General features: G+C 32.5%; 2 protein-coding genes across 2 annotated transcripts in view; one reads left to right on the forward strand and one right to left on the reverse strand.

Moving 5' to 3' along the window:
* LOC114074347 (putative disease resistance protein At4g10780) overlaps positions 1-2,147 on the forward strand; it is a 6,002-nt gene extending 3,855 nt beyond the window's left edge. The window contains exon 2 of the mRNA XM_027912227.1: positions 483-2,147. Coding sequence (XP_027768028.1) covers positions 483-2,147 — 1,665 coding nt within the window. The remainder of the gene's footprint in view (positions 1-482) is intronic.
* Positions 2,148-2,676: 529 nt separating this feature from the next.
* LOC107002738 (ethylene-overproduction protein 1) lies at positions 2,677-7,713 on the reverse strand. Its single transcript, XM_015200892.2, has 4 exons — positions 5,076-7,713; positions 4,394-4,685; positions 4,001-4,310; positions 2,677-3,373 (listed from the first exon to the last, which is right to left on the reverse strand). Exons 1-4 carry the CDS (start codon positions 7,097-7,099, stop codon positions 3,150-3,152), a joined length of 2,850 nt encoding a protein of 949 aa, XP_015056378.1. The 5' UTR covers positions 7,100-7,713; the 3' UTR covers positions 2,677-3,149.
* Between the last annotated feature and the right edge of the window lie 7,284 nt (positions 7,714-14,997).

Raw genomic sequence — 14,997 nt, forward strand, 5'->3', positions numbered from 1 at the left:
AGTTCTAGGATCCGGCAGTTCGTGTCTCAAGTGGGAGCCGGTAGGGACCGAGGACGAGTCAAGGGCAGTTTCAGCCGTGACTGATGTGTTGAAGCTTCGGGGAGCTTCAACGGGCCTTTCAGTTGACTGATGAGAAGGCCGCTGTAGCAGGAGAGAGTTGAAAAAGATTACTAGACATACAAGTGTTCTAAGTGGATGACAGTTGAAATTCTTCAAGCCTCCAAGTGGGAGATTGTTGGGCTTTGTGGAGGCTTGTGAGCCGGCCCGACCCATTACTGAAACCCTAGGTTAACCATTTGGCTTTCCTATAAATATGATCCTTGTATTTGTAATTCTAGAGCAGCACAAGTGAAATAAAATCCTCCTGTTACAGTCGTGGAGTAGGGAAACCGAACCACGTTAAATTCTTGTGTGTCCCGTTTGTGTTCCGTTTCTCTTTTCTCTAGATTATTTGTGTGTGTTGTGTGTTTAATTCCCAACAGATGCATGATTTAGTGAGAGAGATGGCGTTGCGAATTGCAAGAGATGAAATTAATTTGATGGTGAGAACAGGAGCACAATTGAGCGAAATACCAGGGGAGCAAGAATGGACAGAGGACTTAGACAAGGTTTCTTTGATGAATAATGATATAAGCAAAATTTCACAGCCATTATCCTCTATATGTCCGAAACTTACAACTTTGTTATTGCAAGGAAATTGCAGTCTGAGTCAAGTTATCGATCCCTTTTTCGTGCAGATGCCTGGTCTACGTGTTTTGGATTTAAGCTACACCGCGATACATCAGCTGCCTAGTTCTGTGTCAAATCTAGTAAGTCTCTCTGCATTGTTGTTACGACGTTGCTATGGACTTAGATTTGTTCCATCATTGAAAAATCTCAAGAACCTCATTGAGTTAGACCTTTTCCACACAATTATCCAGGAAGTGCCCCAAGGTTTAGAAAGCTTAGTTAAATTAAGATGCTTGGACATGACAAGAGATGAAAGAGTTCCAAAGACACTATCTAAGAAACCAGCTGTAGATATTTTAGCTAAGCTCTCTAATCTTCAATTCCTCTCGATTCCTTTTGTCGTACGAGTGGAAGACTTAGTAGGGATGAGACAACTAGAGGTATTTCATGGAAAGTTTGTTGATGTTTGTAGTTTTAATGGATTTGTCAAACATCAACAGCGTTGGGGGAAGCCGAGTTCCTTTGTAATTGCTTTAGATACAAAAAGTTCTTCCGAGCCAATTTTGGAGAGTGATCATCTTTCTTATGATTTGACCTTTTACGCTGAACAGGTGATTCTAAGGCATCTTCTTGTCACTGGAGACAGCGTAGAGATGCTACGCTATGACCAGATAGTAGATGAAGCGCGAAATGTGACTCTTCTACCAGTAAACATTCAGGAGTTGCTTATTTCAGAATGTGATTTTCGTACGTTGGGTAATAGCTTGTTAGATGCTATTCCATCTCTGATTCAGACCAAAGACTTGAGGCTAATTAAAATTGGAAGATGCAATGGGATAGAGTTCCTAATTAGGACATCGAATTGTAGCTCAACGAGACATCAGGGACTCATGTCTACTTGTAATACACTCGAAACTCTTGAGAGATTGGTTCTGCATTGCTTAAAAGAGTTCAGTAGTCTTTGTAAGTTGGAATTAGGAGAACCTTTGCCTCCTCTTGGAACCTTTTCCCATCTCCGGTGCCTTGAAGTTTCGTTCTGTGATAAAATGAAGAAGTTAATCCCTAAGTGGCTGCTGCAATACCTCCAAAATCTCACAGAAATTACTGTAAGGATCTGCGATGAAATGGAAGAGATAATAGCAGATGATGAAGAAGAACAAGTTAAACAATGCGCGAGCTCTGCCTCATCATCGCCTACTATTGTTCTACCAAAGTTGCAGATGCTTTATTTACATGCATTGCCAGAACTCAAGAGCATATACAAGGGAAGAATGACTTGTGGTTCTATTCAACGTGTAACAGTTTCGTTATGTGGGAAGCTAAAGAGACTTCCATTTACTCTTCCTCTTCGAAATGGGCAGCCATCAGCTCCACCAGAGCTTGAATATATTAGAATGAGTGAAAAATCATGGAAAACTTTGGATTGGGACCATCCTCAATACAAGAATGTCCTCCATCCTTTTGTGAAAAAAACATAGATACAAACCTCAGTTTACATATATATTTCTACTCATTGTTTAGATTATTGTAGCATGGCTTCATGTATATGGATTATCTCAAGCTATATAGTTCATTGTGAGATTTTATTTTAATAATCATCAATCTTGAGCATAATTTATACTTGGATCTGAATTATTGTTGAGATTATATGAAATGATTGCGAAAAGAGAAACCGATTTGAAGTGGTTAAATAGAGGAGAAATATGTTACAAAATATTTGGTGTAATCTAGCTTTTTGTTTGGTTAGTACTGCAATAAGGATGAACATACTATACTATGTCGAGTGGTAAAGTTTGCATATATTTTATCCTCAAAAAGACTCAATTTGTGGGATTACACTAGGTATGTTGTTGTTGAGAGCACCAAAGGATGTGGTGCAGTGGATGGAGTTGCTCCCCCCTTAACCAAAGGTCTCGGCTTCAAGCCCTGAGTGTGGAAAAATAGGGAGGGCTACCCAGCACGTGTCTGGATTAGTCGAACTCCAATGGGTAGGGACACCGGATGAGAAACAAAAAAAAACAATTAAGTTCATTGTATCATCACATTGGAAAAACTCTGACTGAGCAGAGTACCAGACATTCATACTATGCTGCAGTTCAATGTACATACAGAAGGAACCGTATCTTTGCAGTGTTACAAACATAATCAGCAGCATTCTGCACAATGAAGTTCAAAAATATTTCGAGTTAGAATGCATTTGTATTTACAACTTCCCTCACTTTTTCATCTTTTCAGTATTTTCCTCCCATCACGATTTTGATTTCTAACTCTTCTTTTCTTTTAAGATTTTTGTTGCTGCGGTCATTGGAAGTCTCATCTGAATTCCTTTAAGCATAAATGAAGTGGATCATCACATGAATTAGTATTGGCCCTGTGTGCACCTTAAAAGAATTTAGGCAGAAGTGAGTCAGTGACTGACTGTCCAAAAAATAACAATCCTGAAGAAGCCAATGATTTTATCTGCTCTTTCACATTGATCGTTATTCATTAGATCGTTGTCGTGCTTTTGAATAAAGCTCAAGTGTATCTGCATGGCTAGAGTCAAGACACAGTGCTGCTTCACAATCTCGAATGGTAGATGTAGGCTCATTCATCGAGTCATGAAAAGCTGCTCGAAGATGGAGCAGGTGCAAGTCGGGCTTGAAAGCTATGACTTTTGTTAGCTCTGAAATTGCCTCAGATTCCTTATGGTCATCCATTAGAACTGAAAATACAAATACAGGATATTACTTCTCTAGCCAATCAATCAACTAAGAGATATAAAGATTGCAAGTAGCAGAAATGATCTCTTGCATGATCTTACTTCTCAGATTTCATTTCTCAGATTCTGATGCAAAAATATTTATTTATGTTTGGCAACAAAGTAAAAGTGACCATATTTTAAGACATTAGTCCGATTTTCAAGTAAAACAGCCAAAAGACTTAAGTCGCTTCTCCCATCAGCCAATTGAAGTTCCCTCAGTAGCAACATTTCTTCTCTGCTACCAAATATGTCCACTTTGTAGCACGGAGACTAGGTTGTACAAGATGCATTCTTTTTTAATCAAACAACAATGATGGTGCGCCAATTGAAGAAAGATTTGGTTGATCAAGTAGTTAACTTTTTGTCATTACACATGTTAAGGGACAGAAATCAAGTGGATTTCAATAATATCTTTCTCTTTTTTTAATATGTATACCAACCTATAGCCCACACAAGAAAACTCATATGTAAGCATGCACAAAAAGTTATATGCCATTACATAGGACAAAAGCAACTAGACAGGCCGCCTAGGACCACAATCAACAAGACTCCACCTCACTGCATATGGCATGAAAAGATGCAACTTACCAGCTGCTTTATATCTGTATGGATATGTCCTGAGGGGATCTAACTTTGTTGCCATTGTAAGATCACTTTTTGCCAATTCACGATCACAATATTCAGAACGCTTCTCATAAGCTGATGCATTGTAGCTTGCCTTTTCAATCAACTTTGTCATCTCATCATATGCGGCTTTCCTCTGATTTTTGAGGTGGTAAACACGTGCCAGGCCCTGGTGGGCTCGTGTATGCTTAATTGTCAAGGCATTCACGTAGCAATCAATTGCATTGTCTAGCTTATCGACATCTACATAGATACTTGCCAGATTACTCAGAGCCTGCATGAGTATGTAACCTTTTGAGTGAATATTCTGGTTCATTAAACATTATGTATTTGCATATTCCTGCAAGGAGTACTCACCTGGCCTTTCCTAAGACCATCTGAAGGGCATCTAAGAGCTTCCTCAAGCAGTTGTATCACATACAATGATGACTCAGAATCTGAATTTGTTTCTGATAAAACATATGCTTTTAGGAAAAAGGCTTCAAATGATCTCTGGATTGAGATGGACTGTTCAGCTTTAGAAATAGCTTCTTCACGATAACCTGTGTCATATAGTATCCATCCTTCATAGACTAGCCTTTCATATTCGGTGGTAGCTTGGTTCCGGGCTTCTCTCAGACTACGCATTGCAGCTCTGTGGCTGTTCAATCTGTAATAAAACTGCAAATCAGTCTTACAGAATTTATGGAGTACAATAGAACATTACTTAAAACTCCAGCCAGGTATTCAACTTGAGCTACTCATGCATGAGAAGACAACTGCCTGATGCAAAGTTGTTACGATGAACTGAGAGTTATGATCTAGAAAATTGTTTTAACATAGAGTAGTGAGATCATACTTTAATCGATCATTTAGAGATTGTTCAAATACCGATACAAAAAAATAACTGCACACATTTTATGGTTAATCAATTGATGTAAACGTTAAGAGCTTCAAGTTTCTTAAAGTGACTCAATGTAGACAGCCAGCAATGTAACATGCAGCTGATGGAATGATTGCCAATGGCAAATAAAAAACTAAATATATACTTTAATCATACCGTAAAAGAAGGAGGGATTGCCTGAACAGTAAGAGACTCTTCCCAGGGTCATTGGCCAACATGTGGTGAACAACACCTAAGGAACCAATATCATCTACAGAGGACCACCTGTCATATAGTTGCATCCAGCAATCAGCCTGATTACGCTGCTGAACAGTATGGCATAGCAGCTCCACCAATTTATCACCTTGCAATTTCCCATGGAACATCACGTACTGAGGATCCAAAGTCAACAACGCTCTGACATCCCTTAAAGCCCCTTCGTAGTCTTCCAAGGCAATTAAGAACCAAGCACGAAGCTCAAGGCAGTCAGGAGAGACCTTGAAACCAATTATTTTGTCGATCTCAGAAATAGCTGCCTCAGTTCTATTCTCCTCAACCATTGACATAGCTCTGTATTTATATGGATAAGAAAGGGTTGGATCCAATTCAGTAGCAGTACTCAAGTCCATCGTCTTTTCCTTGCCATGACAATACAGGGATCGCTCCTGATACATCCACCCGCAAGGTGTACAGTCAGATATGAGGGAGTTCATCAACTTATATGCCTTATACATATGGCCGCGCTTGTACTTGGCTCTGGCAATGCCAGCTAAGGAATAAACATGACCAGCTTCAACAGCTGCCTCAAACCATTTCTGAGCATCTTTATACTCTTTTCTTTCAAGCATCACACAACCTAGCTGGTGGAATGCAAGCTGTTTCTGCCAGCCTAGGCTTGAAAATTCTCCCAGTCTTTCCAAGAGCATTACAGTTGTGTTTGATTTCATGTCCTCCTCCATAGCTGTCTGGGTCAGAAAATAATATAGCAAGAACGAAGCATGCCCTGCAGAAGCTAATCTATCCTTACCCTCTGAACTGCAGAAGAGCCTTGAAACGTTAGGGTTGTGCATTGAATTTGGAAGTTCCCTCAATAGCACCTGCAAGCAAGCTGCCACGAGAACATATGCGGTCTCCTCCAGCCCATATTCAATTAGTAACATAGCACTATCCATATCAAAAACCAATGATGCTAAATAAGCATCACAAGCAGACTTCATTTCAATGCAACAAAACTTGTTGGCCAATGATAGGAGCTCTAAGACAGTTTCTGGATCAAAAGACTCCACACTTTTCGTTCTGCTGAACATCTCAGCAGCTTTCATCCCCTTTGCAGAAATCCCATTCTGTGAAAAATTTATCTTCTCCCTTCGAGACTCCATAAAACCATCATACAACATCACTTCAAATGGCCTCGAAAGTGAAGCCATATTAAATCTCCTACACCTAACCTCTTCTTCCCCAATGCAAAATGACATATCATAATCTTCCTCCTCATAACCATGACTAATTGATGTCGAACATTCCTCATCTCCAACGAAAACTTCAGTATCCTCATCTTGTACAGGTCTCTGGTGACACGAACAAGGATCAGTAGCTAATTCAGGATTATACCCTGACACCAAAGAACTCCTCGGACATTCAATACTTCGCCCACAACAATCCATAGCCGATACACCAATAAGCTCATCCTCTCTTCTATCAAACCTCAACCACGCGGAAAGCACAACCTTAGAATGCACATCAACAGCATGTTCTCTACCCGACTTTAAGCACTTCCTAAATAACTTAGGATCTGATAACCCCTTAAATATTGCACATTGTTCAAGATACATCCCTGATATCTCAAACTCAGAACAACCCTTCATCCTACGATAAACATCAGCTAACGTCTCCACAAAATTAACAGATTTCAAATAAGATTCAATCTGGGGTTCAATAAAATCAGTTTGGGGTATGCCATAACTAGCTAAAGCTTCCACTAAAACAGCATTATCTTTGGGTTGCATAGCTTGGTAATTCCTATTAGACTTTGACCTAACAGAATTTACCCTCTCATGGAGATGTTGTAGAAATTTCTCACCAACCCCACCATAACCATTAGTTGTGGTTTTCCCAGATTGATTAAAAGCATAAATCTGTGTTCCTTTACATCCTTCAATCATATTCAAACTACGCATCGTTGCAAAAATGTTATGTTGCATATTCCTCAAATTAACAAAACATACAGTATCAATCAATCAATCAATCAATCAACCAGAAAAAGAAGCAAAAAAATTCAATAGGTAACTCAAAAAAAAAAACTAAATTTAGACAAAAAAAAATAAAAGAAAATTACCCGCAAACACCACTGTTGAAAAAAAGGGGGAAAATGGAGAGAACAATGGTGTTGCAGGTTGTTTGGGGGCTTTTTAACAATTCTGGGTGTTTATTAATATTATTTTTTTCTCACTCCGATTCTTTTAGATTTTCTTTTTGGGGAAGAAGAAAAGAAAAGGAAAAAAGGGAACATTGATGGGTTGAGTTTTCTCTTAGTTTAGGGGAAGAACAAATGTAGATTGATTATGAAGGAAGAATGGTGGCCATTCAAAGTGTAAACCACTCCTTATAGATATACAAATTACACTTACGTGTATACTCTGTTTTCCCAACAGAAATTCAATGGCTGTATATTCAAATCCGTTGAAGGTGGAGAGCCTATCAAAAAAACGAAGAAGAACAATACCATTTTTTCGACCCGAATCTATTTGGACTATCCGTAATCTTTAGGAAAAAATTGATACCTCCATTAATGGAGTCTCTTAGATGCAACTAATTTCATGGTCTTAGCTCAAATAATTTTGAGATTTTAAATATCTAAATAATTTGATTATCGTTTTATTCTCTATCTATAATTACTATTATTAAATTAAATTATATAAAATTGATTAAAAAATAACCCTCCCACTCCCCACGTCTAATATTATGACTATTTCATCAAATCTTCTTATACAAATTCTTCAACTTTTCATCTTCTCTTTTAATTATTAATTAATTAGTTATTATAACATTAAACATCTTTTATTCTTCTACTCCCTCCATCCGATATTATTTGTCATAATTTCTACTTTTAAAGTCAAACTATAAAAACTTTAACTAACATTTTAAGATATATTTTTTCATCAAATTAATATGCGAAAAATTGCAATTTATTGTACTTTTCATATAGTTTTAGAATATCTAATTTTTTTGCTTAAAATATCGAATTAATGTGATATAATTTAATTTTGAAAATTAGTCAAATTGACTTTCAAAAAGCGCAACATGACAAACAATACCGAACAGAGAAAATATAACATTAAACATCTTTTCTATCTCAAAATCAATTGTAGATGTAAAGTTATTGTCTTCTTTCATAATTTCTATAAATTTCCAACTAATTGAGGAATATTTTTTGTTCACCAATTGCTTCCTTTTGATAGAGATTATTTTGGCAATTTTTAGGCATCAATTTATTTTATTTGTTTTTGTTTGAAAATAATAATATTATATAAGATTTTAATAATGATATTTTGTATTCTACTTTCATCATTATCGCTTTAATGACTATTTTTTCAAATGATTTGTTATTTTATAAATTCTTTAATTTACTGGGAATCTTATATTTGTATATTGTATTTTACTCTATTCTAATGTTATTTTTTATTTAAATTTTAATTTTAATTTCTCAATTGATGAGTTGAATTTCTTCTACTATTTTCATTACAAAAAATTGATGGTTATTGATGGAATAACTCATTTTTAATTCCTATTGAGATTTTAGTAGCTTTAGTTAATGATTATTCATACATGATTTTGCTCGATATCTTGTTTTATAATTTATGTTTACTTCTCTTTAATATTATTTTTTATTTAGATTTCAATTTTTTAATTGATAAGCTAATTTTTAAAAATTAAGATACTTTAAAATTGATATATGTGTTATTTAACTTTCCTATTACTGCAAAATTTGAGAGAAGACATCAATTAAAAGATTTATTGTATAATATTTTTTTTATTATTATTGATATTTTAGTAGCTTCTTTATATATATAAAGAGAAAGAAGAAAAGAGAAGTAAGATGAGATATATCTTAGGTCATGATTCATGATTTTATATTCACCTATTTTCTCAATTCTTTGTCCTTTACTTAACTATTATTTCGGTAGAATTTCTTTTATATCTTTAACATTAAAAATTTTAAAATTTCATGTTACAAATCCTTCGTGATAAATAACACTTAAGTAAAGTTTATAACATAATGACTAGGCCTTTTAAAATTTAGCTTTTTTATTATCTTTTATTTTATTTTTATTCTATTTTAGGTACTTACATTCTTACTACTTAACCATAACAAGAAAAATCTAAGAGGCGTATTTCCAAAATAATTGAAGAAGAATTGAAAAATATTATTAAGAAATTCTTAAGAGTAAGATCTTAATATGTTTCTTTTATTTCAAATAGTTTCTCTAAAGAAGAGGTTCTGAGGCTAATAATTTTTTAATATATTTTTCTCCAGCAAAATCACTGATTGCATTTGCATCATAAATGGCATGTCATAAGTATTTATTTTATTTGTATTACGTAAAGTGTATATTATAAGATTTTATTAAGAAGTGTTAGAATTTAGTCTTTAATTTATTTGAAGATTGAAACTAAAATATTATTTTTAAAAAAAATCATGAATCTAATATTTTCTCCATTCGGAATTGTTTGTCATGTTGCGCTTTTCGAAAGTCAATTTGACTAATTTTTAAAGTTAAATTAGATCACATTAATTCAATATTTTTTTAAAAAAAATTAGATATTCTAAAACTATATGAAAAGTACTATAAATTACAATATTTTTCATATTAATATGACAAAAAAATACATCTTAAAATGTTAGTCAAAGTTTTTATAGTTTGACTTTAAAAATAGAAACTATGACAAATAATACCAGACGGAGGGAGTAATATTTTCGTACCGCACGATGCATGGCCATGTTTAGTAGCTAATAATAATAATAATAATAATAATAATAATAACGTAAAATGACCTAAAATACCCTTCAATTATGCGAATTGAAACAAAATTAGCCTTCTTCTAGAGGAAGTTGTTTTTACACATTATATTAACAAAGTTAATTAGCTCTCATCTATAATACTAGCTAGTTTCCCATCCAAAGCCGAAGGTGAACTTAAATGTAGTAGTCCAATTTTACTGTAATAGATTTCTTCCATCTGTTTTCTGCAGGCTAGTAAGCTGCTACTGTTTCTTCGTCTTCGTCTTCGTCTTCGTCTTCCCACACATACGATCTCAACGTAATGTTTTATCCAGCATTTGCTAATCCAGTATTGCTTATATTGGAAATAAAATTCCAACCAAACGTGGGATAAAATAATTTGGGATGCATATATGAACTGCAGACTCCCAATTGGAAGCTCTCCTTTAGCTGATAGAGAAAATTCTATCCATCTAAACAACGAAGAGATGTGTAGAGGAGATTTGGATAATATTCGGTTAAAAGGTTTGGATAATATTGGGTGGGTCTTTTGTGTGGATTTGTTTTTTTTAATTACTTTAATTATTATTAGGGTAACCACTAGAGAAGCGACACGTCATAAATGAATTTGATAATTGATGTTATTATTGATGCTGTTAAAAATAAGGGTAAACTAGAGCCTACAGGTGGTTTATGTCAAATGTATTTTAGGCCCGAAAGATAGAACAAGGATAATTTTGTTTCAATTCGCATAGTTGAAGAGTATTTTAAGCACTTTTCCATAATAACAATAACAACAACAACAACAACAATAATAATAATAATAATAATAATAATAACAAAAACAAAAATCTCTACATGATTAGTCAACTTTTTTTCTTCTCATAACTTTTTCGGTAACTCCTCTTATAAATAATGTAATTTATGTTGATAAAGTATTATTCTTTATGATACATAAAGAAATTTTATAATTTAAAAGGGTGCAAATCTGCAAATTGGAGAGACACACGTTATTTGCTTTTAATATTCATACTCATAACTCATATCTAATTACCTATTCAATTTTTTTACTGGTGATATCCATACCTGTCATCTTCATATTTCTAACCTCTAAATATTCAACCTGAAACCTTAAGATATCTTTCGGTATTCTTTCGTTTCTTGCTATATAAATTCAGTCTTTTTATTTTAGAACCTCTGAAAAGATTATCATTTTTATTCTATAGTTAAATGAGACGAAGAAGACTTTTGATTTTGATAGGATATGGGAGACAGAGTCGATAAGAATTGAGAATATTATGTACTAATTTTGTATTTATTTTTCCATCTATATTATTATCGAGCAAAGTCTTATGAAGTATGTATACATTTTCTTTCTATATTTTGTGTGTGTTTTTTTCTCTATTAGACTTCTTAATTTATTTTTCAATGAATGCTTTATTGTCATAAGTCTAAATACTTATTTGAGCTCAAATTAGTCATTTTTGACTTTATTGAAAGTTTCCTAACTATTAACCAAAATTCAAAAGTTATAGTAGGTTGCTTAAAAAGAATTAATTTGAAACATCAAAATATGCCCTTCATTTGGCATTTTTTGGTTATATATATTATTAAAAATTTATTTATAGTTTTTGTATTATATTATTCATCACTTGTTGTTCACAAATCGCATATATGTTTTCACAGCATTTTAGTTATTATAACACATTTATAAAAATTCAAATGGAATAAACGTGCAAAGCACGTGTTCAGAAACTAGTATATTATTATTAGTGGGAAGATTTTATCTTCAAAGTTGAATTACAGTTTTGCCCTTATTGTTAATTAAAATATTTAAAAACCTAATTAATTAAATATTAAGTAACAATATTTTAATTATTTTTAGATTATGAGTTATTTATTAGCATGAAAATTAAATAATTATTAATTAATACAAATAGTTACAAATTAAATGCAAGTGCATGTATGGTGAAGAACTCAATCACAAATTAATTGCAAGTGCATGTATGGTGAAGAACTCAAGAGTTATTTGTATGACTTTTTTTTTTAGCATGACTTTTGAGTTTCTATATGACATTATATATTTACTAACTTATAAATACCTTGTGTGCTTCTCATACTTTTATATAAACTTTTTCATAAAGTAATTTTAGTTTTTGTTTTTTAATTATTTTGCTTGTTCATGCTGATGATATGAAAGAATTTTCATCAGCTTCAATATCAAGGTGTAAGGAATAGAACAAGAGATTTTTTTTAAAAAAAAATTAGTCACATTTCATTATTGTGTCTCTTGATTGTTTTCTTTCGATATCACTCTTTCGCTTTTTGTATCATTTGATATCTGTAGCCATTTTTCAGGTTGAAGTGATGTGATGTTGAATGAAAGAAAATCTACATACACACATATATTATGTTCTGCTTGTAAATTCTATTATGTATTTATTCTTTTATATTTGCTCTATTTTGTTTGCTTTTTAGATTTAATTTTTTGTTGTTTGTTTTATTGTTTTCACCCCAAGTCATGGAATACTATCATACCCGTCATATGATTATTTTTAGAGCTGAAAAGTTAGAAAACTCTAATGTTATTTTTTTCTTTTTGATGGTTACGTACTTTGTGCTGACTAGGTGAACAAAAGACTCACAATATATATATTTTTACATTGTATTATTTTATTCAGATATTATTTTATAACTTCGCAAGGAAATTCTCTTGCATCTATGAGTTACCTTTAATGTACCATATTTTATGTTATTCTTTAGAAATACAATAATAACTTAAATTTATGAATAAATAAATACGATTGCATGTTTGGAGCTACTAGCTTTAAAGGAAAAAAAAATTCAAGATTTTAATAGTATCTATCTAGCTATACTATTAGATAAATAGAATGTCTTAAACTAAAGTAACTAAAACTAAATAAATCCTATAAAATTGAATGCCCACATAAAGTTTAAAGACATATTTTTACTCTTCAATCAAATTCCTTCTTTTGGTATTTTTCACTAAAGGTAGTGATAATAAGAAAATGTATGACAGCCCCCAAAAAAAATTAAGAAAGTATTTGAACAACTTCAACAGTGAACTGTTGGAACAGAAAATCTCTTCCTTTATTTGAAACATAGTATTTAATAATATTCATGTAATTTTTAAGAATAAATACATTGATATGGGGTACCTCCAAAATTGGATTACATTTCAATAAATAATTAATTTGTAATGACTTAATAAAGCCTATTCAAATTCTTGATGTTGTTGTGTCTTTATACTATTAAACTTTAATTCGAGTTACACTTGAATGTGTAATTGTATGAATTACTATAGATAATTTTTATAAGGAGATGATATATTGTAGATGAACTTGTATTTTAGAGGATGAATTCATTGTTTGAAGTTCTTTGTCTAATTTGATGTAGCATCACACGAAGCACATTGATCTTAATAGTTTGTCATGTTACATTTGATATTATATATACATTTAAACTAATTTTTTCTATTAAATTGAATTATGAAAGGACTCTGAAGTTTCATGCAAAAGGTAACCTATATCCCTTTCAAAAGTTTATATAACTCATGACACATTTATATTAATATTATTTTAATAAACTAATACTTAGCCTGGAATACACGTGCAACACACGTTCTCGAGAACTAGTTTAACATATAATAACAATTGACTCTTTCCATCCGTGCGAGATATTCTAACTCTTGCTCACGTAACATTAGATATTTGAAGTATGAACAATGTAAGTCGGGATCAAACATTTTGTAAATTTTTAGGAATAGTATTAACTCTTGAATAATCAATCTCTAAATTATTGAGGTATGATTTTAAATGAATTTTCTAAAAGTATTATTTATGTTACTATTTTTAAAGGTCGAACTCATAAATAGATTTCTAAATTTGTTGGGTTGAATCATTGAACCACCCTAATTTGTTTCTTTTAAACATTGTTGATTGATTTTGATCGGCTTTTCTATTGTAAATGTCGTCAATTGAGTTCGTATTATAATGATTTTGATTGAAGGAATGAAGACAAACCGTGTGTTAGTCTCATTTGTTTTCTATTGTGTTCAAATAACTTGAAGTAAAACACAATTATTCTCGAATATTTTCACTATCAGTTGAACTAATGAGTTCTGGAACAACATATGTATCCTCTATCAATACCCCTCACAAAATGTGATTCCACATCAACCAACGGTATTTACAAGGAACAAATTATGGGTGGTTCAATGATTCCATAGCAAAATTGTTGGATTTTAAAAAGGTGTGAATGGAAAATGAAGAGTTGCGACTTTTATGAAGAGTTGTGACTTTTATGAAATGTTGCGACTTTTATGAAAAGTTGTGACTTTTATGAAAAGTTGCGACTTTTATGAAAAGTTGTGACTTTTATAGAAAGTTGTGACTTTTATGAAAGGTGACGACCTTTCTGAAAGATTGTGACTTTTCCAAAGGTTTGTGACCTTTCCGGTAAGGCACAATAAGAACCTTTTCGCACTACCCTTTGTTTTCTATAAATTGAGGGATTTCCTCTCATTTTAATAGAGAATTTATGGACTTCTTCTTCAACTACTGAATCGAGTATTCGAAGTGTACTTTACTGCCGTTGAGTGGTTCGCTGACACCGGAGTTTTTGGTATCTATACTCTGGTGATTGAGATCATTTTACCCTGGGAGGTCATATTCCAAATCAAACCTCGGATACTAGAGGGGAATAATTTCCTTAAGGGGACACTGTGAATTCAGTGGACTTGATCTTTTTCCTATTAAAAATTTTCCAGATTCTGGTACGTGTTTTACAAACTTTAGATTTGTGAATTAATTTCAGTTCTTCTATTCTTTTGTTCTTCACTGGTTCATTAAACTTGGTAACTTCGTGTTTCTGCAAAGTTTGTTGAAATCAGTAAGATTCTTTAGACACATATTAACAACAATTCTTCTTTAAGAAAAATATTTCGTATATTTTTTTTAAAATCTGTTTCTGATTCTAGTTTCGCTACTAGTTTTAATTTTCTAGTTGTGAAAATGTTCTTAAACTTTGTTTTCTTACAAAGATGTTCAAAGTTTTGTTCTAAGTATGTTTGGAATACAA

The sequence above is a fragment of the Solanum pennellii genome, chromosome 10, assembly GCF_001406875.1.
Source record: "Solanum pennellii chromosome 10, SPENNV200".
Lineage (NCBI taxonomy): Eukaryota > Viridiplantae > Streptophyta > Magnoliopsida > Solanales > Solanaceae > Solanum > Solanum pennellii.

Excerpts from the sequence above, each read along its gene's own strand:
- LOC107002738 (XM_015200892.2), bottom strand. The coding sequence starts at position 7,099 with ATGCAACATAACATTTTTGCAACGATGCGTAGTTTGAATATGATTGAA. Across the intron at positions 4,686-5,075 it reads CAATCCCTCCTTCTTTTACG|ATTGAACAGCCACAGAGCTG; the intron begins GTATGATTAAAG and ends GTTTTATTACAG. Across the intron at positions 4,311-4,393 it reads ATGGTCTTAGGAAAGGCCAG|GCTCTGAGTAATCTGGCAAG; the intron begins GTGAGTACTCCT and ends ATACTCATGCAG.